At 33.4% G+C, this 24,929-nt stretch overlaps 3 protein-coding genes across 6 annotated transcripts; 2 read left to right on the forward strand and 1 right to left on the reverse strand.

Annotated features, from left to right (window-relative positions):
* Positions 1 to 2,057: 2,057 nt before the first annotated feature.
* LOC105643662 (fanconi anemia group I-like protein) lies at positions 2,058 to 9,653 on the forward strand. 4 transcript variants are annotated; one of them, XM_020683065.3, is made up of 13 exons: positions 2,058 to 3,172; positions 3,503 to 3,884; positions 4,680 to 4,744; positions 4,826 to 4,985; positions 5,239 to 5,484; positions 5,581 to 5,697; positions 5,936 to 6,124; positions 6,215 to 6,296; positions 6,681 to 7,585; positions 7,695 to 8,205; positions 8,285 to 8,475; positions 8,608 to 9,033; positions 9,242 to 9,653. In XM_020683065.3, exons 1-12 carry the CDS (start codon positions 2,151 to 2,153, stop codon positions 9,031 to 9,033), a joined length of 4,296 nt encoding a protein of 1,431 aa, XP_020538724.1. In that variant the 5' UTR covers positions 2,058 to 2,150; the 3' UTR covers positions 9,242 to 9,653. The 4 variants fall into 4 exon arrangements, with proteins under 4 accessions (XP_020538724.1, XP_020538723.1, XP_020538725.1 ...); XM_020683064.3 differs by having other exon boundaries at positions 9,281 to 9,653; XM_020683066.3 differs by lacking the exon at positions 9,242 to 9,653 and having other exon boundaries at positions 2,059 to 3,172; positions 3,503 to 3,584; positions 3,693 to 3,884; positions 8,608 to 9,182.
* A 1,382-nt stretch (positions 9,654 to 11,035) lies between these two features.
* On the forward strand, positions 11,036 to 13,450 carry LOC105643452 (Dynein light chain type 1 family protein). The gene is made up of 3 exons (XM_012228579.4): positions 11,036 to 11,350; positions 11,484 to 11,589; positions 13,167 to 13,450. The coding sequence occupies exons 1-3, from the start codon at positions 11,180 to 11,182 to the stop codon at positions 13,247 to 13,249; spliced, it is 360 nt and encodes a 119-aa protein (XP_012083969.1). The 5' UTR covers positions 11,036 to 11,179; the 3' UTR covers positions 13,250 to 13,450.
* A 2,452-nt stretch (positions 13,451 to 15,902) lies between these two features.
* Positions 15,903 to 17,018, reverse strand: LOC105643453 (DUF581 family protein, putative (DUF581)). The gene is made up of 2 exons (XM_012228580.4): positions 16,629 to 17,018; positions 15,903 to 16,401 (listed from the first exon to the last, which is right to left on the reverse strand). The coding sequence occupies exons 1-2, from the start codon at positions 16,859 to 16,861 to the stop codon at positions 16,194 to 16,196; spliced, it is 441 nt and encodes a 146-aa protein (XP_012083970.1). The 5' UTR covers positions 16,862 to 17,018; the 3' UTR covers positions 15,903 to 16,193.
* Between the last annotated feature and the right edge of the window lie 7,911 nt (positions 17,019 to 24,929).

The raw sequence follows: 24,929 nt of genomic DNA on the forward strand, positions 1-24,929 counted from the left end.
GATGGGCTTGTGGCCATGTCAACAGCCCACGGTTGAAACTTGAAATTACGATTTACAGAACCCAAAAAGAAATTATTTTGCCGCCATAGACGGTGCAACTCTCCAAGCCATTTACTAAAAACTGTGACAGGCGGCATCTGGTGATTGGTTTCTTTTTTGCGAGTTTTTCATAATTCTATATTTTGGAAAAAAAGAAATCGTACTTAAATTGAAAAAAGAAAAGGCCAAAAGAAAAAAATTATTTTTCCCATTTTCGAACTGAAAAGAAGAAAATAGGTTGATGCTGAGACACAGTCCATGCAAGGAGTTGGGAGATATTTCCAAAGTTCACACATTACAATGCTATCCCCTTCAAACCCTTAAACTATACTCTTATTTTTTTACGTCCGAATATTTGAAAATGTATACTCCATTTTGCAGGATAGATATGTAATTCCACAATCTGCGTGGCAAAATGAGTAAATTTCTGATTTCCCCACTTGCATAATATTTTTAGAAAATTAAGATCATATTAATTATTTTATTTCAATTTAACGGTAATTATTTTATTTTAACTTCATCTCCACCGAATGTTATGTTTCTTAATTATAACAAAATAATTATAAGGTAATTTAATCAGTTTCTTTATTTTTCTAAATTGAGATAATTGAATATTTTATTAATTTTTATAAAAAATAAAAAAAAATATTAAAATGAATATAATGGAAGCAGTAGAATTATTGCTAATAATTAAGCTCAAGTAAGTTGCATGTAAGTTATAACTCCAAGGTTGAATAGTTTTCTTTTTTTTTTTTTCTTTTTTGCTTAATATATATACAAGTTTTTTTACACAGGAGAACTTCAAATTCGGGACAACATATGAAGCAATAGCCTTCTACTTTTAGTAACATTTAATAAATTCACTATTATTTTTACGGTGGAAGACTCAAATTCGAAACTTTTTTCTTTTCATATTTTTTATAAGATGTGAAAAGACTAAACAAACTACATTTAATTTTTTTTTATATATATACACACATGGCTATTCACAATTGATCATGACAAAATCACTTGGAATAAAGTATTGTAGTTGTTAGTGTTCTTTTTAGGAAAAGGAAAATTGTAATTTAAATATACATATTTTTTTTATAATACAATAATTCATTGATCGAGGAAATGATGTTTTAGATGAATGGCTAAGATTAAGGTTTGGAACCCTAATTTAAATAGTTATTTTGTAATATTCACCCACTTTAATGTCAATCTGTAAACTAATTAAACTGAGCTAAATATTAAAAGTAATTTATACTTAATTCGTTTATTAAATTGAGTTTTTGAGTGTTTGCAAATAGTATAATTCACATATTAATAGTATTTTATGATTATTTATATTTAATCACAATACTATATTATTGAACAAGATTCATAAATTAAAAAAGATCTCTCTCTAATCTCTACCCTCTCTCCTTTTCTTTCTACCCTTTATATAACCCACCCACCTTCACGGACCTGTGTAGGCTGCTGCCGATGACACTTCACTCGCAATACTATATTTTATTAAACAAGTTATTATGCACATAATAATAATTATTTTAATTATTTATTTATAATTAACTACCACAATAACTATTATAGAGAATTCATATCATATTAGCTGTTATATAAGTTAATAATGTACAATACATATTTATTTTTTTAATATGTAAAATGTAATCATAATTTTATTTTACTACTGTGGTATAATTATAATTTTTCACAATAAAAAATTATATTATAATTTTAAATTTGTAATTTTTAATATGATAGTTTATAGAATAACTATTTAATTCATTATTTCATTGTAAGATGCAATATGATCAATGCAAATGAATTTGTAGACCAGCTACTTGATTTATAATCATACGTGTGGGGTAGTCATACGTGTGTGACACATTAGCTCCATTATCCCTCACCAATAAACGACACCGTTCAAAATATGTTTCACTGCTTTGAGTTGTCAGGATATTTTTCCCGGCTTGAGCCAAAAATATATAAATATTTTTTTCCCGCGCAAATAAAATGCAAACCTTCCAAATTCCCCTCCATCTGTTTGTCAAAAGTGGCAGGAGACAAGTCCTCCATACTCTATAGAGAAACAAACGACGTTCAAATTGAAAAACAAAGTCACCACCATGGCCGCCACCGCCACCGCCACCATCGGCAGACACGAAGAGCCACCACCTAATCTAACCGACACCGAAATAATAAACCTAGCCCATCAAAACCAACTTCATCCTTACCTTCTATCTACATCTTCACATGCTACTCTGCTCTCCTACATCCAAACTCGCTTGCGTTCTCCCACTTCATCCGTCGCCGTATCAGAGTATATACTATCTCTCCTTTCGCTCATTTCTCTGTCTCCTCGTGACCTTTCTCTCTCTTCCCTTCTCTCTTCTCTCCTCTCCACATACACTAACCTTTTCCTTTCCTTCCAAATTCCTCACGATTCCAATTCCCTTAAAACAACCAATTTTTTCACCACTTTATTAAACTATGTTGTTATCGAAGATCTCGAGTCTATCGTCGACTCGATTGTAACCGATTTGTCAAAATTAGTGGATTCTGAAGATACCCAAATACTTGATATTCTTCCGGGTTGTTTTAGCTGCTTATGTGGCGAGAAAGGAAAAGAATGTGTGAATTTGATTTTTGAAAGGATAATTGAGAGCGAATGGTCAAAAGTCTTGTTGGTGAAAATGGTTTTTCTTGCAAGGGAATTGCAGGGATTTATTGACAAAGTGAGAGCGAGGGAGTTTTTGGAGAAGGTGTTCAGTGGAATGAAGAATGTGGATTTACAGGACTTGCCTTCGCTTGCATATCAATTGTTGGTTTTGGCGTCCAAGGGTTTTAATAAGAGGGATGTGGTTGAAGGAATTGTGAGGTTCTTTGGGTCTGAATTGGGACCGAAAGCCAGTTCCACTGTTAGGCAAGTCGAAGGGACTGTTTTGCTTCATGTTAATTTTGCGGTGAAGCAGGATCCTTCTTTGGGGCAGGAGTTTATAGGTCTTGTTAAATTGGATACAAGGGCTCTTAATCATTTCGCCGTGGCTGTTTTATTTTCTGTTGCAAGGATAAGGAGGTTCACTGAGAGCTCTACAGGGATTTTGAAAACTGCAGTGCTCACTGCATATGGTGATTACAAGTTTTCCAGGTGGAGATCAGTGCGTTTAAATGTTTTATCTGTTTTCTTATCGTTCCGAGTACTCGTAGTCGTAATGAAAACTAATTATTATTTCGTAATTTAGTGGAGTAATTTTTCAATGGTTGACACAGAAATTGAATAATTTTCTTGTGTTTCAAATAAAATATTTGTTTCAAGTAAATACTAGTTTGATGGTTGATTGTACTTTTTGATATGAAGCTTGCTGTATTTAAGATATTTGATCAATGACGGGAACTGCATATTTTAACTGCACGCATTTTTCCATTTCTCCTACTCATGCAATGATATTTTGTTTTGTAACTTTTTCCCACCTTCCAGGGACTGTCTGTGGTTACCAGATGATTTAAAGAAAGAGTATATGCAAAATGTCCAAACAGTGGAGAAAGCTATATTGAAAGTTGTTAGTTGCTTTTGCCACATATTTATCAGTTGGCATGCTTATATTTGGACATTTAAGTGCAATATAGTTGGGATGTTTCACGCTTTTCTATATTTTATTTCTCTTCAGGCTAATGAAAGCAACTGTGGAAGCGAGCATATTGCTCCTACCATTGTACAGTTTGGCTTTTTGTTGCTAGAGTCATTGGATGCGGGAATCTGTGGAGACCTCTGCAATTTTGATGGTATTTTGGGAGTTGAGAATCTTAGTGTTCAGCTGCTGAAAACTCTATTTGAGGTCCATGATATGGCAAGAAATGAGGTGGTTATAACTCTTCACTAGTGGAAAAAATTTGAAATGTTCTGTGGCAAAAAGCGAAAAAATATGCTTGATATGCATGCTTGCTTTCACCCCCCTCCGCTCCCTCTAAAGTACTGGGGGTATCTTCATTCTGCTTATGTATGTTCTTTTCACTCGCTAGGCCAGAGACTGAATGCACCTGGCACGGTATGCACAAGTATGATAAAAGTCCTAGCATTAGGAATGAGAAATCTCGAATCTATTAGTATTTCATTTTGTGCAAGAAGATGTAGGGAAGTTTGATTCATTATCATGTTGATCTTCACTTCTATCATATTTATTGTTGAAACAGGGTTCTTTGCAAGTGAAGAGATCCTTGCATCTATCAGCAAAATGATTTTTAATTAGCATATAGCTCTCATAAGTGCTCCAGTTTGTTTAATTATAGAAGACCCCAACTCTACGCATAACTATTTGTTATTTTATTTACCATCCAAAATATCAATTAGATGGTTGAATATGGACTGCCTTTCACTTCTTTTCATAGTTTCCGTCTTTGTTAAAATGAAATTGTAGAAGGAATTCTATATTAGAATCTCTTAAATTGTTGATTTTAGAATCAGACTTCTTTCCTTGGATTCATTTTCATGTCATATGCTCTTTTCTATTGGATAATTAGGAATTTGTAAAATCAAAACAAATTTGCCTATACTTTTTCTTTTTAGTTTTTTGCAAGTAATTGATTAAGGCCTCTTTTGTCTTTTCCGTGACTTAAATGTCATATGCAACAGTACTTAATTTGCCAACATTTTCCAGATTATTGAGCAATGCAAGTTTCGCATCCTTTCTTTGAAGCCAGAAAAAGGCATACTGATCACACGGTAACTCTATAGCACATAGCTGCTGAACTTTTTGTCAAGTTTGCATTAAAATTGCGAGTGACATCAAACCATCTTGTGTAGACTGCTCTGTTGTCTGGTTCAAAGTTATCCTTGCCCAATGTTGGAACATGTTTCTCGCCTGAAGGAATTATTGGATTATTTCACTTTCATGCATGGAAATATTGCCTCTTGTCTTGTTGCTGCTCTAGTGCCTCTCATCAAACTTAACCGTGATCTTCGGGTAAATTCTCTATGATGTTCAACCTTCAAAATTCAAGAACAGAGAACTTCAATGATTAATTGTTTCTTATTATGTAATAAAAATGAATGTATGATGTATATATACAACAAGGAATTCTACTTTTTTTTTTCATGTCCAGCTCTTTATGTGGGTGTTTACAGTATAGAATTAGAAGCATTTTCTAATGCTTTCCATTTTACCTTTTCTTTTTCCCGGTTAAAATGTTAGTTTCCGTGTTTTTCATTTAAGGTAGGACTATACCATTTTGGTTGTTCGTAAGGCCATGTTCAGACGAGAAGATGCAGTTCGTCTTGCAGCAACCAATGCTATTATAAACGTTATATTGGCAGAAAAGCAATCCAAGAGAGACGGCTTCTTTTCTTTTCGAGACTCATCGAGCCAAGCAAGTTGCAGTCAGCAAGCTGAAATACCTTGCGGCTTTGGTGGAGATCTTTTTCTAGAGCTGAGTGGTCTACTGCAAAGATGTCTTTATCACCAGGTGACATATTTAATAACTTTTAGACATGCTGTTCATTTTCTTTAATTTGCAATTTTGAACTGTCTCTGAATATGGTATTTTAATTGATGTCTTCAGACAAGAGTGCGGGAAGCCATTTATCATGGTCTTTTGAAGCTTGTCTTGGTGGATCCAGCATGTGGGAAAGCTGTATTTGATTTTCTCTTGCCTCACTTCCTTCGTTTTTTCAAGGAGGTAGTTGTTGATCAGTTCAGATGGATTCATTATAAAGGTCATATTAAATTGGAATTCCATTTATTGAGACTGTGTTATATGCAATGCTTGCAGTTTGTTATATCCAATTTGGAAAAGGAGATAATCTGGCTTTAATTTATTAACTTATAAGATTCTCATTTAATCCTGGATTTTAATTAGGGTACACAAGTAAATAAAGTCTGTGCTTGTGCTTGGCATTGAATTGTGTTACGAGCAGGATGATGATGTTCAATGTGGAATTAGTAACTGTGTCAAATCAGAGGGTGGCAAAGCTGGCATTGAAGAGCCTCTAGATTGCTTTCTATCCTGCGTTTCTTGGATCCTACTTCTTCAACCGCATGATAAAACTGATCATCTAGATTCCCCATGGGCATGTTTTGGATTCTCCCTATCTCAAGAGAATGAGGTATTAGTAATTTTATGAAATTAAATAACTTCACTGGTAGGATGATAAGATTTGATGGTCTGGGTACATCCTTATTTGTTATTGCCGCAGGTAGGAAGAAATATGTCTGGCGAGTCGTTCTCCAAGGCTCTGGTGAAGATTCGGAATTTTCTAAGGAAGGGAAACTTTGAAGGTTTGTTTGGTTTTTCCTAGCAATATAATTCTTTTGTTTTAGGACTTGTTGAAGCATCATGTATGGAGTCATTAATAACTCGGGCATTTTGTAAGGCTTCATTTCTTTCATGCAAAACAACTTGTTTGTCAAGAACATTTTCTGAAGGGAATCATTTTATGAGAACGTGACTTATTTTCTACTGTTTTGTTGTATATGAGACCAAATTATATAAAAAGGAGCTAAATTATGGGTTTAACTGGTTGCCATGGATGGCAGGCAATAGCTATAGATGACTACGTTGATCGAGCAGTTTCACAAAACAAGTACTGGTTTAGTATATTTTTAATTCTCTTGGTTTCGAAGATTTTGCTTACTACTTCCCTTCTCTTCATGCTAGATCAGATATTCTTAGTCCCACTCAGGGTTCTGGTTCTACATCTGTAGAAGAGAGAGGAAAATGCTGTGCATTGGTTTTATCAGGCATTATTGAAGTTGTATTGAATACTATTGCCACTGAGTTGGAGAAAGCGACAGCTTTGAAGAGGGTAGATCTTGAAAAGGAAATTCTTGATTTAGTTAACTTTCATGAATCGCTAGAAAAGTATAGATGTGCAAGGCAAAGCTGTGGTCTCAAAAGAGGTAATCTACGGATGACTGCTGTTGATATGCCGGCTAATATTTCTTTCGGCAACAACCGATTGACTCAAGAACGTATTCCTTTCTTGGCAACTTCAAGTCTCTGCCAGCTAATGAAAACAGCACTGAGTGTATGCAATGATGATTGCTCTAAAAGTTCTGCAGCTTCTCAGAACCATAGCAAGTTGTCCTCGAGGGAGACATTGAAATATGTTAAGATTATTTCTTTTGTCTTGAATAGTTCTCTCCGTCACCTAAGGTCTTATCCCACTGGAGGAAAAGAAGATCCGTTAAAGACTTTAATTTATGGGGAAATCAAATCAATGGGATTGCCTTTGCTGAAACTAATTTGCTTGTTTATAAAGTTTGCAAAAGATCAGAAAAAAGAAATGAAGGGAAAGAAAGATTTTGAGGACAGAAAGGAGCATTTATATCCAGCCTTATTGTGTTTGAAAGAACTTACTATAATTAGTGTGAAGAATTCACAGTCAACTGGTTTGCTTGAAGATTTGTTATCCGTCTCTACCCTCAATCATGAATTGGATGAAGAATATGAAGAAGCTTCCAGGATTGATGATCAACAGACAAGAATCAAAGTCTTATTCATTATCAAAATTCTTAGGCCACTGTTCACTGAGCTACTTGGACATTCATCTTATCATGAAATTGAGGTAAATCTGATGTCTCGTGATGTGCAATTTTTAGAGAACTTTATGCTTGCCATCCTGAATTGTATTGAATTTTGAAAATTGTGCTATTTAACCTTCCATTTGATTCCAGATTCTCTGTGAAATGATGTTGATGGTCGGTGAAAAATTGCCCTCAAAATGGAGAAGTTCTAGTGCATCTTGGGGCATTCATGTCTGCAAAAGCAATGGCATAAGGAATTCCAAGGTTGCAAGAAGTGTCGCAGAACTTGCTGTCTCTTTAAGCTCTCCTCCAGATGATTTAATTGTGGCTCAACATATGGCTAAGGAGCTACTACAAGTCACGGGATTCATTGGATTGGAGAACAACAACCCTCCAGAGATGTCTGAATCATACCCGATCATAAATCGGTCAACAACAACTACTATAAGTGCATGCATACTGAAATCAATTGAAGCAGTCATCACTGAGATGGATTGGACCATTAAAAAACTAAAGACATTCTCTATGGTTATGCACAAAAGCATTCATCTCAGTCAGAATGGGGAACATGCTTCTGGATTCCCAGTTGATGAAAATCTCTACGCAAGGGCTGAAGCAGCGGTTAAAGTGCTGTCTTCCTTTGTTCTAATGAGACTCAAGGGTAAATACTCAATTTACATTGTCTTTATTCTCCGTTTCATGTGTTATATATGTTTTTATTTTTAAAAAAATAATTGCAGACCCTCAAGCAGAACATCTACTGAGGTTGATTGCGAAGTTTTACAAGCATTTGGCTCAGATTTCAAGGCTCAGAATTGCTCCTAGGGGATGCAAACAACTGATACCTAGTCCAACATTCCAGAGGCTTGTGGAAATAACCTGCAAGCAGCTGACAGTTCCTCTTTATACATTTGTTGCGGAATTGCAAAAAGTATAATCCTCGATTATTACATAACTGTTTATGTTTTCTGCATCGCGCATACAAACAATGACCGCATTTCATATTTGTTTATCTTGAAAAAATTTCTTGCTCATTTCAGATTCTATGATATTGTACTTGCAGGAACAACAAGAAAATCGTAAGACTAAGGGTATTATCAACAAGATCAAGAGGGAGAATAAATGTATTCCTGATCTGATTTTTCAGATAGAGGATTATGAGAAGTATCTTATCCGGCTCAGCAAGGCATGCAAAGTCAATTTACTGAAGCATGCTAAGCGTAGCACCTCCAGGGATTTCAGAATATTAGATCCCAGGAAAGAGGAAGAAGACGCTGCAGATCACGAAGAAAGCCAGGATGCAAATGCGGACAGATCAAACGAAGATTCCGAAGACAATGAAGGCGATGAATCAGATAAAGGTTTGTCACCTCCAATGAATAGTCCTGAAGCTGCACAGGAATCTGATGATGAAGATGCATGCGCTTTTCCCAATGGAAAAAGAATAAAGAGTGATAGAGTTGTGCAGGACTCCGATGATGAGACATAGGTAGGACAAAATTACAACTGAGATAAAACTTTTAATAGTATTAGTTCAGGATTTATGCCCTCCACATCCTTTACGAAAAGTCAGAAATACCCTGTTAAAAAAGAAAATTTTCGTTTGAAAGCTTTTATTCGAAATTTATCATTTCAAAAGGCATTGAAGGTTGCTATTTCTGCTTATTCATTTCTTCTCTAAAATTTTGTATATCTAGACATTGAAGATTGCTTTCATATACTCATGGCCACTTCAGGCACGAAAACAATCCTAGTGAGTATGCATAATGAGCTGATCGCATTTTCGAAGAATCATTATGCACTTCCAAGTTCCAACTGCTAATGATGAAGCACCGGTCGGTAACGGCCGTAAGCTCGATGATGCATAAACAGGTTTGGCTAATCAAGCAACAACGAATGATATGAGGCCGAGAAGTACCACCATCAGTCTAAGTACTTAATGCACTTCTCTCTGCTTCTCCTGGAAAATGACGCTAAACATGCAGATGATGATACAGACAAGATGCCTTTTACTTTGTTGCGTGGAAGAAAAAGTAAAAAAAAAAAAAAATTTGAAAGTGTGATAATGGAGATTTTATGATATTTATTGTAAATTCTTTATCTGGTTTACATTTGCTGTGTTTATTTGGTTAGTTTTTCATGTTTTTGTATTATTTTGTATTGTTTGTTTTAGTATTTAGCCTGTATTGTTTATTTTTGTTTTTTTTTTAAACTTAACTATTCATTAATAATGAATATAAGTTAGTACATTATAATATTTCTATAGGAATAAGAAATATAAATATAGAAAAATGAAAATTTCTATTTGGAGGTGTTCTTGATATTGGGAGAAGATGTTACTCTGAGGAAAAATTGGTCCATTTCAAATAGGATGATAAAAGAAACCTTACATAATATCGTTCTGAACATTATTTTTTGAAACTTGTTAATATATCAAACTTTAAAGGAAGAATAAGCCGCACTATCAAACTCTATTGATAAAAGAAATTTATATGAACTTGAAGATTTATAGTCTCCAACCGTAAGCAATTAATAATCCATCTTGTATTTTGAACTGGCAGATAAATAAAAGATCTATATAAAAACTTTTCAATAACGAAGAATAACCCCATGAAAGGAGAGAGAGAAATTAATAACCATACTAACAATCTATAAGACAAAACCTATAAGAATACAGAATACAAAAAAGAAAGAGCCAGATGGAGAGGGAGACGACTAGGGTTTAGTTTCTAATATTGTTTGTTTTTGTATTACTTTATATTGTTTGTTGTTTTTCCTTTTACTCTGTTAAGATTGTTTGCCATTTGGTTTATCAATATATTAACATCAAAATCCGAATTCTGTTTGATCTTCTACCTTGAAAATAATTGCTTCGATTATTATTTATATTTAACTGTGAAATTGAACATTTTGTTTGAAAGCTTTTATTGAAATTTTAGATTGTTTGATAATTAGAAAGTGCTCTTGTGAATATTACAAATTACATAAGATCAGTGTAGCAAATTTCTCTCTTTTGACAAAAATTCAAGCCCCATGCCATTTATTATCATAAAATGACAAATAATGAATAGTGAACAAAAATCCGAATAGGATAGATCAATAATAAAGAGCACTTGCATAATTGATTACTATAATTTATATTGAGTTGATTATCGACTGTCTCTAATAAATACAGGTCTGAACACCTCGTTTAAATATAAAAAAAACATAAAAAGTCAGACAAAAATCCACAAATAAGTCATTCGAGTACTGGGATATTCTACGCTCTATTTAAACCCGGCCCAATAGAGGTAAGAATAACCCATTTAGATATTACTTTATACTTGAGGTGTCCGAATACAAAGCCCAGTTATCCTTTGGGCCTTTCTCCATAAAACAAACGTACGAACGACGACGTATTTTTACGTAAAAAGTAAAAAGGAAAAGAAATAAAAGCAATTTCATCCTCATTTAACCCAAAGCAAAGACTGGAAAGTAAAATCATCAAACAATAAAAAACACACACACACACTCTGTCTCTCTCTCTCTTTCTTACTCAGAGTAGAGAGAAGAGTTTGCGCTTCTTTCACTTCAGACTAAATCAGAACGCGATACCTTCATCTCAAAGGAAAAGCCACCAAACCAACCAAAAAATAATGAGCACCGAAGAACCTAAGAGAAGCATCACCGGCGGTTTGATGGGCAAACCTACATCAGATGATCGGAAAGTCTCTCCGGGTATAGCTCCCACCGCCAAGAAAATCATCATCAAGAACGCCGACATGAAAGATGACATGCAGAAAGAGGCCGTCGATATTGCCATCGCCGTTAGCTCCTTCTCTCTGCTACTCACTAAGCTCTATTTATTTGTTTCGTTTCGATTATTTGACTCAATTCCCTCTATTTCTCTTTATTTTTTCAAATTTTTTTTGTGGGTTTTTAAATTCGGGTGGTTTTTAGGCGTTCGAGAAGCACAATGTAGAGAAGGATGTTGCGGAGCACATAAAGAAGGAGTTCGATAGGAGGCATGGGCCCACTTGGCATTGCATCGTTGGTCGGAATTTTGGTAAACCCATTTCAGCTCTCTTTCCATTTCTGGGGATTTTTCTTTTGTTTTTATGTTCAGATTTGATGCATATATACTTTTATATGTTGGGGGTCATGTGGTGATTTTCTAGGCCTTCGGTTTCCGATTATGTTAATTACTACCAGGACGAGTGATGCTCTGCTCTAGTTAAAAAATAGGATATATAGATCTAGGCTTGAATTAGACGTTATTTAATTACATCTGTCTTCTGTAAACTCTGCAAATGTTAGTCGATTTTTGTTATAACCATCTGGCCTTTGTTTCCGTTTTCCACTTCTTTGTTCAACTTGAGTAAAAACAGCTCTTTTTTTTTTCGGAGCTCAGAATGGCAATATCCGGTTTAATGGGTAAATCAATCACGTTGTAATATTTGAATGGGTGATTATTAGCTACTGGTTGTTGGAGATAGTTAGAATGGGTGTTTACCATTGAGATAGCCAAGAAATGGACATACTTTAACCCAGAGTCAACCTCTGCTTAATATTGGCTCTTTCTAGTATCTGAGTCTGAATATTGTCGAATGTCCCAAATTAGAGAGAATAGAATTTACATCTCAAGAAACAAAGAGCTCAACGTGTTCCTCTGTTGGGCAATAAACGAGTTCATAAATATTACTTGTCTGTTAAACTTAATAACGCGAATGCTTCTACGCTGCTCAAGCTGGTCCTGTCATTGGAGGGAGTGATTTTTGTCATTATACACTAAGTTAGAGTTGCATGCTTGATGAACTAATGGTTTAAATGAATCAAAAAAATAAGATGATACGTGTATAACTATATGATTAACTCATTTCGGGATACGTGTATAACTATATGATTAATTTCCAGCTATGAATGGAACTCAATGGATGTAGGTGGAAAACTGAAAATATTAATAGGCAGTAGTTAGGCTTTTTATATTAGGATGAAGCAATTTTGATCTTGAAAAAAGGGGAAATTTATTTGTTCTCCACTGCTAGGTGCCATACCAAGCTAAGAACTGCATGATTCTCTTACAGATGCTAATGTTGCCATGGTTCTCAAATTAATACTTTCAGTAGAGAAATTTTTGTTCATCATTATTTGAAAGGTGGCATACTTAACAAAGTAACTCAAAAAAAAAAAAGCACCAGTAAGTCATTAGCATATTTGGGAATTGGGATGCAATGAGCTATGGCTTAGTAATTTCGGTTCTGATTAATTAAACGTTACTTGCTCTCTAATTCTCTTTAACCACTGAATGGCAAGCATTACTGCATGATTTTAATAGGATTAGTGATTTTGATGATAGGATTACCTCCGCCCTGAATACTGATATGGCCACTTCAGAATCTGTCTGGAGTTACTTAGGTAGTCAGTTGCTGAGATGAGTGCAATCTTGGTCTCACACTCTATGTTTTACTGTCAGGTCTGAAGAAAAGTTAATTATATATTTTGGATTTTCCCTTAATTTCGTTTTAGAAAGAAATTGCTTTCATAGTCCATATTTATTAATGTTGTTTTGATAAATAATGGCAAATATATTAAAAGTTTATATTCAGAAATCTTATTTTCTCATTTCTTCCTCTAAATGCACAGGTTCATATGTGACCCATGAGACAAACCACTTTGTTTATTTTTATCTGGACCAGAAAGCAGTTCTGCTATTCAAGTCTGGTTGACGAATGATGGAAATCACAAAGATGGTGTTAAAACATTGAAGGTTATGATGCTATATAGTTAGTGCCTGTATCTATTAACAAAATCTACTGGCATACAAAAACTAGCCAGAGATTCTTGTGCCCAACTTGTATATCTAAACTTTACTCGAAATGTTTTTGAACTTTGGATATGAAATTGTGGTCTTTACGCCAATTGTTTTACGTGTTCCCTTTTGCTTCAGTTCTTGTTGCAACTTTTGCTGCTGCTGCTGTTTTTGCCTCATCAGATTTTCCAGTAGAATATAGTGAACTCTTGTTTGTGGCATGTGGGAATTGAATCTGTTCATTGTGCCTTTTCCCAAAAAAAAAAAAAAAAAAAAAAGAACTTGATAAAATGCTTTTGCATAATCTGAACTATGAATGGAATACCTTTTCTAGAGGGAGCAGAGAAAATCCAAGATCAGCATAGACCTCCACTTTCTTTTTCTTTGTTTTTTTTGAGTATTGGGAAGAGAGTATTCGAATTCGGATTTATTCTCGAAGTCGTATATGCATTTATCATTAAGTTATGTCTCCACTTTCTTTACGTTTGTTGTTTAAGGTTTTTTGCACGGAATTAAGTAAGCAATTAATTTCTCTAAATTATAATAAAATCAAGGGTTATGAATAACTTATGAAGATAGTTTTATTTAATGTAAATAAGAATAGTATTGGAAAAATATTATTTATTGGATTTATAAAACTGATTTATATTTCGACACGAAGAATATTATATGACACTTTATTTAGGACAAATGGATAAATATTAGATGTAGAGTTTGAAAATAAATTGATAATTCTGTGCCTGTACAATTTTTCATCATTTCAAGTTAATTACTATTTGATCAACAGACTTCAAATAAATACCTTAACATTCAGCTTCAAGCATTTGCAAGTTGAGTTACCAATTTATTATTATAATAATAATCTCTCACTCTTTCCACAGTAACATTTGCATCTTGAGGAATAATTCCACCTTCCAAGAATACCCTCTAAAAGTGTAAATACCATGTATTAATAAAGATTAGAGACTCACTAATTGCAATCCCATCTTGGAAAAATCCCCACATATCTTTTCTTAAAGAAATTCTGAAATGCAAGATAATGTAAATACAAATTCTGAATGCTAAGATAATGTAGGACGGAAACTGTCGGTGACTTTTTAATAAGGAAATTCTGGGCACAGGTAGCAAAATACAAATTTGTCTGAAATGCAATCTCTATTTGAATATATAAAAATTACATTCTTGTGTTGTGGGAGGGTACGCAAACAAGAACCTAACTGTCCCTTTCCAGGGGAGGATTTGTGGATGGTAGCACCATATATAGACAAGTAAGTGGCAAACCCTATTTATTCCATGTTAGTACCTTCGCCCATCTCTGTTTCACTCTCCTGTGCTTCCCTTTCTTTTGTTCCAACTCTTTCAAACCTGCATGCCCACATTTAAAAAAAAAAAAAAAAAACGGTATTAGATTCTATGCTATTGATTCCCTTCCCTCATGCGTTTTTAAGAAATCATTTCTATAACTTTCCTCTCCACCTTCTACCGAGTTCTTGAAATCGATACGAAATTCACTTTTTTTTTTAATTACTTTATGAATCCATAAATATGAAATACGTCGGGCATTGAATCGCTTTTTAAGAGTAATTAATTGTTAGAACTAGTTTGTTTTCTTCAAAAGCCACTTTCCTAATCACGATGGGATTAGAAAATTCAGTGGAAAATAAAAATATTTTGGTCTATAATCGTAATTCAATATTATAATAGCAAACTTACTGTACAAACCAGATTAAGACATGAAGCTCATATTCTAAAAATTTAATGCATTGTATATTTGCTTTAACATCAATCAATAAATAAATACGTCAAATTGTATTATTTATAACTTTCAGAGAAATATAAAAAAGAAAGCACCCTACCGTATCTCTTTACACTCTGGAAAGTCTTTTAAAGGGCAACAAAATTCTCCACTGCCTAATTTATGGATACGTCGTTGGTCAGTTCAGTAGTCTCATTCAACACAAATGTTATATATACCTGCCTCTATGGGCGGAAGCTTAAAAACAATGGGCACCCAAGAATCTAATAAGCGTTTAAGGACCAAATTTCCTCACTCGAGACAGTATTCTTATTTGCTGCAAACAAACAAACAAACAAACAAACAAACTACACTCATATATTAGATTCACCCGTTCAACCTTACCCTTTATGTATCCAGAAGAAACTCAATTATTTTCTTTTTGGCCATTGATGGTATATTTTGATCAGTAGCTCATGGCATGGGGGCCATAAAAAATTTTCTTTATCGATGGAGTGTCAATTCTTGATTCACTCGCTACTCACAGCTCTCTTCACCAGCAAAATTCTACCTTTTTCTCAGTGGGTAATCTCAGCACAAATTACACTCTACCACAAGAATCTAACTTCTGAATGAGTGAACAGACAAACAACATTTGCCTGTTCCAAGAAAATGTTAACTCTCATGAACCTTAACATTCTTGAATTTAATCTTTAATTTATCGAAAGATTCCAGAAAAAAATATCATGTGCTAGTATACATAATTGATGAACTAATATAATACTATCATTTTGCATTACTCGTGTATATATATATATAATTAGGGCCACAATGATACTTTCAACCGTCCTTTAAATTGTTTATGGAGCAAATGACGAAACAATAAAGAGTAAACCATGGGCTCCCATACATACGTTGGACTGAAAATTTGAATGCGCTTTGGCTTCATACCAGGTAGCAAAAAAAAAACCGATAGACTGAGGGTATCGAAGTCATTACAGAAAATATGCGAGGTTAAAACTGAACAAAATCATTGGAAGTGAAAAAAAAAAAAAAAAAAAAAAAAAAAAAAGGAAAGAGAACCATTGTTCAGTTCCTTCTCTTTCGCAGTCTTTCTATATGTCTGTCAATATGCAAAACCACCCGCTCGGTTTCTGGTGGTTTTGCGGTTACGAGAAGCAGAAGACGAAGATGATGAAGAAGAAGAAGGAGAAGAAGAGGTAGCAGTTGGTTTCATGGCAGCCAGTGAGCAGTTCTCTTTCCTTAGTGTTTCCTCTTCATCCATAAATATTTGCCTATCCCTGCACTCCACGCTACAAAAACCTGTGTCTCCTCTGCAAATTTATAAAAAAAAAAAAGTAAACACACAAATCAAGCTTTTAACAGAAAATTTAAAACATGCCCATTAAAGTACGTCACAAGCTCTAATAGAAAACCACACAACAACATAAAGAAAACGGGAAAAGATCCAATCTTTTGGATATTAACGAGTAAAATCTGGACTAATATTGAGTACAAGATCTGAATATTTAAAGAAAAGGAATAACTGGAGCTTTCTTACTTGTACATGTAGATGTCTTTGCCAGGCAAGAGTTTTTGTCCACAAAGAAAGCAATGTTCCAGAAAAGTTGGGACTGGAAAACAAGAAGAGTTAGCAGAAAAAGAGGTTGAAGAAGATGAAGAAGAAGAAGAAGATGGTTTATTGATGACCATATTAGCTTTGTTGATCACTTGTGGAGTTTTCATGTTAACACCGCCCTTTTGTGCTTCCAATACTATACTTAAACCCACCATCTCTCATTATAAAAAATTTCTCCTTTTATAAACCCCTAAAATGAATCTCTCTCTCAAGAGGAGACAAGAAAAGACAGGGGCGACTCCACGGTGGCTGTGGCGGAGGTGATGGTATCGGAGGCGGTTTTTTGCATTGGAGGTGAGGGAGACGTGGAGGAATTTAAGGGAAATAAATAGAAGAAGAGGATACAAAGGGGAAGGAGATTGGTGGGTCCAGTCACAGCCGAGGAGAGCAGTACACAGGACGATTAGCGTAGCGAACGTTTTGACTTCTAGTGCTTGTTAACTGCCACGTACCCCTTTTGAGGTTTCTATTTTCATTCATTTTTTACTTTCCTTTTCTTGTTTGTTGTTTTGTTTTCTTCCGTTAATTTTGTACGTTACAGTTCAGTATTTTTTTTCACGCACTCGCACTTCAACGCGCGTTGAAAACACGTTTCTTACATTTTGGGTTGGGTCCCGGGGATACAGGTTTCGAGTTTAAAGAGTTTTGGCTGGTTTTACTTTCGGAGTAATAAATTTGCTTTTCTATTTGCCAAATGACGCTCTTTTGGTATGGTTGCCATTGCTTCCTTTTCTATTTTATTTTATTATATATATATATATATATATATATATATATATATAATAACTTATTACATATAAACAAATGCTTCTATTCTATCCGAACAATGCATGTGAATATGATCACAAGCTGTCTGCAAGCAAACTTATAAATCAACATTATTTAGGGGGTTCAAGATCATGATACATATTCCATCCTCTCCAACCAAAACAAGGCTAGAAAAAGAATAAGAAAAGTAAACATTAATAACTAATTCAAGAATGTACCTAAAGATATGCTTTTTTATTTAATTATTTAAAAAGTGACAATAAAAGTAAAACCAACCAAGTCTTAATTTAGATGGTACACGAACTTAATTCTCGATCTATAGAAATTTCACTTTCAGAGAAGGTAAAAGATCTTTATACCCTACTGTCTAAAAGAGACTAAAATGATAGAAATTTGAAAATGAGACACATAGGATGGAGAAATGTTGCATGCATTTATCCCATTTTTCAATAGTTTCAATAATTTACACTAAGAAGTTGGATAGTTATTTTCTTGAAATACACCCTAATCTTGACCATCTAGCCCATAGGCAGCAAATGCATGCACGCCTTCTGTCTTAAACAATGGAGGGAGTCAATAAAACTTACCATCAAAAATACAAAGTCTCTCTTTAAACCTCTTTGACTATAAGTGATGAGAAAGAAAGGAATAAGGAAAAATTTTAATAAAACACAAACGACATATGGAGCTTTTGTTTTCATATCTTTTTCATGCTTATCAACAAATAAACGATAAGTGTTGTAGACCTAGATCATCGAGAGATGAAATCCTACACGTCTGTCGACTCACACTCGCACATAAAAGTTAAAAACTCATTAATTGATGTAAGCATTACAGCCACCGGTATCCCAAGAACCACCATCGTCTTCCACTGTTTGCTCGTCCATTCTTGGAATTCAGCATTTCCATAGTTTACAACTTAATAAGCATAGATATGGGAAAAGAAACATAATCATCAAGACTGTTTGCTCATCCTAACGTCCGTTGATATACATAGATTTAATAAAATTTAACCAAAATATTTGTTGCGTCGGTGGACCTGTTTTGAATAATGCAAAGAGAAGGACAAAATAAAAAAGAGAAGGAAAGCTGCGCAAAGTAGATAAAAAGTAACACGTGTTGGATAAATAGAGCAAGTAGTTTTGCTTGACGTACGCACGCAAGTGAGGTAATTCACTATTACTTACAGAGGGAGATTATTATGGAGCTTTTAAATGCGCTATAGAGAGGCAAAAGTAAACCAAAGAAAGAAAGAAGAGTGCTTTGTCCAGGTGGTACAAACTGAGAACAGGACTACGTGTCCATCCCTAGAACACCCCCTCGGCTCTGCTTTTCCAATTCCAACTCTATCTATCCCTCTACGCTCTGATCTGCTAATCTCTCTTTTTTTTTTAAAAAAACAAAATTATTTTAAGGAAAAACAATAATAATTAAATGAATATAATAAAGATCACTATCAAATATTTTCAGTAGACAGAGACGCAGAGATTCTTTCATAATAAAGCCGGCGCTTCTCAGCACAGGTGGCAGTTTTGCCACCTGTCCGCGGTATTACTCCTCATTACATTAATGCTTTCATTAATCAACTGTCTTAATTATTATCACTCTTACTCATTAATTATCTCTTAAAACATAATTTATCAACGGACCATTATTTACCCTGCAACAACTCATAGAATAGGAGAGAAAAGGGCATTAATTAAGGTCTAAAGTGGGGCCAAGTCTTTTTTTGCCACGCAGAGCAAAAGTGGGGTCCAGTAACAACTCAGTTGGCCCTACTAGTTAGGCTTTGATGGGTCCCAATATAATCGGCCATGTTGCTGGAGGATTTGAATCAAAAGAAGTTGTTGGGCAACGTGGTTGTGATGAGAATGATAAAAAGTGGGGTCCTATTCGGAAACAATGGAACTAGTGAGGCCCAATTGATGTTGACATGACACGACACGACACTACTTTTTGTTAATCCTAGCTTAATTTTATCAACTTTGATTATTAATAATCCTAATTAAATTAAATTAAAATAAATCCCAACAACAGAAGAAACAACATAGTCCTGTCCTGTGTGTGTGATTGCAACAGCGCAAGGACTTTTGTCCACGATACTTGCGTTGGAACTAAAAAGCAAGATTTCAGATCGGAGATTTGGGAACAATTGACATGATGGAGATGTTCTTCTTCCTTTTTTTTAATTTTTTTAAAAAATTATTTATTTTTCATCAAAGATTAAGAAAGTGCCCGAAGGAATATATTTTCGGAGTTGAATTTTATTTAATGGGTATAAATTCCATAACGCATGTATGCTTTGTGAATTTTAATGACAATTCCCAATCAAATTATTTCCTTGTCAATTCAGGGTATCACCCTTTCAAGACCATCTTTATTTTTTTTTATAATATATTAACTATTATTATTATTATTTTGATCGAAAAATTATTAAAATATTTAACATTAAATAAAAAAATGAAGTAGTTTCAAAAAAATTAGTGAGTATGATGATTATAGATTATGTTTTTCTTTTTTTTTTTTTAAAGAGATTATTATACTTTATGTTGATTATATAGTTTAAATGTTCAAAAGAGCAATGATGATGGCCCCCATTCTAGGAAACAAATTCCTGAACCTAACTAGTTACTACGTACCATTAGTTTGATGTTCGACCTAACAATAATATATAAGGAAAAAAAAAAAAAAAGAAGAAAAGAAAGAAAAAGTAAAAGTCTTGCGTGCTTAGATATTTTCCTTCAGAGAAGACCATCGGAACGTGAAGACTCGATTATAACGTATCGCAAGCTAACACATGCCCTATTGTTAAATCTTGCAAGTGAAGAATATATGATTTTTCTTTTTCCCGGTAAAATGACGCTATAAACTAATTATTAGCAATATTCATATAAATCTATTTCAGAAAAGGAAAAGAGAGCATAGGTTCTATTGAATCCACGCTTATCGGTAAATCTTCATTTGATCCATCTAGTTTAACTTTGGGCCTATGCTTTACTTTGGTAACATAGGATGGATCTTGATTTGATCCGTTGATCCGGCCCATATTTATTCCTTGAATGGGCAAAAGACTTGGGCCCAGATCGACCTAGAACGATTGCTTGAGGCCCTCAGCATTTCCATCTCAAAACAAGTTTTTCTTTTCTTTCTTTTTTTTCTTTTAACCGCGCATAAATTGTGAGCAAAATAAGAGAAAAACATTTGACATGGTTTAGTTATATTCTACTGGCGAAGCTATTTTGATGGGAGTATGGACATTTGTATAACATGTCTTAAATGGGAGGATGAACATCATCTCTTAAAAAAAACAATGATTCAGTCTCGGCTGTTCAACAAAATATAACATGTCTTCACCACTTTACCTTTTCATTTACATATTCAAATATTTATCCTCGGACTTTAAACCGTAGCTTTATCCCTCCTTAAATTTTATATATTTTAGTTTGCAAGTATTATGCATTGATTTTAGAACATGTTAGCGCAGAAATGGTTGACTTAAAACTATTGAACGAAAATTTGATTTAAAAGATTTATTGTTTTCAAACATAAATGTAGATGTAGTTACGAACAAAGTGGGATGGATATAGAAAATTTATATAACTAATTCCAATTAATTCATCATATATATATATAATTTTCATTATTTATGACAATTCATTATTTTGAAACACAGTGTACTACGGAAACTATCAGTTAGATATTTTGTGACTTAACATATGCTTTAAAGTTAAAACTTCTTAATAATACAAAATTATCCTCTTATTCCCTTGTTTTATTTTTTTTAAGCCTCTTCTTCCCTTGTTTGTTTTCATTATAGATGTATCTACATCACTCTATCTATGGGCTATCTTTCACCACCATTGAAAGCTGATAAAGATGTGTTCTGTCGACATTCATATGTGCAATGTACTAGCTTTTGCTTTTGACCTTTTTCGCATGCCAAACATTTCTTCTCAATCTTTTCAACTACCCATTGACACTTAGAGAGAGCTATTCGCCATAATTTATGAATAAAGCTAGATCTTTCTTTTAAACAAGACTAAGACTAGTCAAGTTGCTAACTTGCTGACACCTATAGCGTGCATGCTTTGATCAAACCAAGCAATATTCACATGCAAACCCTTAATATGTAATTACATCCATTTCCAAAATATATATACACATATACATTTTAAAAATTTAAACTTGAGATCTCTTACTCGTTAGTCGTTACGCTGTTGAATAGATCAATCAAATTACAAATAGTCAAATGATATATGTATATATATAGATGATGATTCTCGTTACCTTTATTTATTTTGTTAACTACTTTTTGTGGAGCAAATTAAATGCACGAATCCTGCTATTTCTTGTCCTAATTGCTACTGTAATGGTGTCTTTTTTAGATTGGTGCCTCTTAATTTTGTAAATTAATATAATGCTCAAGTTCTAAATCCGTATTCTTATCAAACAACCCAATTGGCAAAAACATATTAGACAGGCATAAAATATTTCTTTTCCTTTTATCAAAGTTTTACATATCCTTCTGTGCTTCCATTTTAAGTTTATTTAGGATAAAAGATGCACGTACGTTTCATTTACACATAATTTCATTTCCAAACGTTATGTATCCTTTGCACTTGTCTTTCTAGGTGATGGAAATACGTAACCCTCACTTTTTAAATGTATTTACATTTGGCTCATACGTATAAGTACAAAAAAGTAAATTGACTAATGATTTTTTTTCTTTTTGTATATTAGAGCAAAACGACTCTCACTTGTAATTCATGATTTTGAGCCTTTTAGCTCGATATATATAAAAGAAAATTTCAAGAGATTCAAAAACTTTTTTATTAATTAGTGATCTAGAGAGAACACTTAAACTCGAGACTTTCCAATTTTCAAATAATTGAAAAGACAAATCAATCTACTTACGATCGATTCAAAATTTGAATTTTTTACTTTTCATAATTTGAGAAACATACTCCACGATCTGAAATGTAGAAACTTTTCACAAATACTGGACCGTGTACGTATAGTTGTCTCTCAAGTGTAATGTTCATTACGTCAGGTAAAATGATATTGAGAAATAATGGTGGTCCATTTGCTATTATGGAGGAAACATCATCACGTTATTTCTTTGATTTGACAATGTTGTCTTCTTAGATCCTTAGCAACCATATACAGTATTTGCTACTGTGGACATGCTTCCGGTTATTTCGATAACAACATTTTCCGTATTAATTTTTCTGTTCATCCCCAAATCCTTATATGTAGGGAGGTTTACATATTTTTTGTTTTCTACGTGTAACTCTTTCGTTTGTCATTTTTCATTTCATTTCAACAAATTTATAAATAAATAAATACTTTATAATATGCTTCTTTTTTTCTTGAATAAGTCAATGCATGAAAATCAAAACAGCACACAGAGTAATTATACCCCTTTTGTTTCAAGTTTTGACCATTTGGCTTAACATCTCTTAATCAATTAAGTTGTGTTCGGTTTAATCCAACATACCCTATTCCAATTCCTCAAAAGTCAAAGTAATTATATTCATTTTCTTTTTTCAAGATCATGTTTTCAATTTCAATCATATGATTGTAAATATTTTATTTTTTCTTAATTCACCTATCCCTATCTAAATTACTGATGTAACTTTTTTTTTTTTTTAAATTTTGGCCCGAGCATTTCTATTACTTTTTTTTTTTTTTTTGAATATGAAACTAATATCATTTTTAAACTCCGCGGTTGCCTTATCCCGTAAGGCAATAAAGAGATTATCTACTCTTCTTTAGTTTTGTACGTCTCGCGTCTGTGTATATATACAAACCTAACAGGATAATCAATAATGTGATGAGTTGGTATATATATCCAACTGCCAGCTTCAATAATATTGCAGAAGAACACAAACAAGAAATTAAAAAGGCCATTGATGGGGATATGGGGAGCAAGAACTGGTTATTCTTGTACTATTTGGACCATCAACATGGTTCTTCTTCTGCTGAAACAAAAGATTTACTATTGGAGCACAGTCTTTGCTTTTATATATTTCCCAAATTCAAAAACGAATGGTTGATTTTTTAAGTAGAAAGATTGAGTTCTAAAAGCCATATCTTCGTCCCAAAATTTATTTCAGGCTTAGATATTATAAGGGACCAGAGCAGTACCGCCTTGAGAAATTATATGCTTCATGCATTATATTACATTCCAATTTGAATTTGAGTACCTTTTCCAGACAGTGATGTCGAGTTGCTTGTTGATAGAGATAACGAGATACTACCTTACATGACATGCAAGTGGTATCACACGTGCATGGCATATGCTTTCTCTTTCTTTTTTATTTTTTATTTTTTAATTTCTTTTTTTCTGGTAAATACATAATTACACATGGCATGCCAAGCCGATGCCTGTCTTGATGTGCTTTATATTTTAGCGAAAGGACTTCACGTTTCATGTTGATGCCAAGGATCCATATGGTTCGGTACAATGTTGTTTATATCACATGTATAAGTGGGTCATGCATCATTATTAATCTTTTTGATTAGTTATTAATTATGATTAATAGACATTCATAATACAAATAATATCTGAGATTATAAGAGATCTTTAATTATAAATAGATAGATACGTCAAAGTAATAAATGACAAGCATATTTATTAAGAAAAGGTTGCTTTTGAAGGAGTGTAGGCAAATTAATGAGTGGTTTTCCACTCAATTGACACATTATATGGTTAATTTAATTATATTTTTCCAAGATCCATTGCGTTATAACCATATATATGTACAAAAATATGAAATTCAAAATGGGTATTTTTTCTTTTTCCTTAATTGATGAAGATCAATCACCATCCTACAAAACTTTCTCGTTATCAAAATTTGGTTTATTAATATTAATAGACATGGTTATCAAGTTCCTTGATAATGAAAATGACCATACGTTATTTGTCTGTATATATATAGTTTCTTTATATACACTTGAATGTCGTGTTAGAATAAAATTGTTGCACATTCATCACACTCAGATTTGCACAAGGAATTTGCTTACTCTAAATGATTATAAGCTAAGAAGATACCTACGCGAAATGTATATATAAAATAAATTTAATAACGACAATTGGTGTAATGATAATAGGTAAACTACAAATAAAAATGACAGATGACGATCAACTGTTAACAATACATGATGAATAGATATACGCTCAATATATTGCTTTGAAGTTTATATAATTCTTTTTTTAATCAGCAAAATCATGTTTATTGAGAGAGGAAAAAAAAAAAAAAAAAAAATCCTACTTGAGATCGGAAGAATTCAAGCTAGACCCAAGCTAGAAATGGGCGACCTGCAAGAATTCCTTTCTACCCAAAGCTCTAATTTACAACTTCTATTTTTTTTACACTGTAAAAAACAAAAATTCTAAATAATCAAACATTTTTTTTTTTTACCAACTCCAATTTTCCATTGATGTGAGTTGGT

The sequence above is a fragment of the Jatropha curcas genome, chromosome 7 (assembly GCF_041381405.1).
Source record: "Jatropha curcas cultivar XTBG-Jc1 chromosome 7, XTBG_Jcur_1.0, whole genome shotgun sequence".
In the NCBI taxonomy this organism is placed as follows: Eukaryota; Viridiplantae; Streptophyta; class Magnoliopsida; order Malpighiales; family Euphorbiaceae; genus Jatropha; species Jatropha curcas.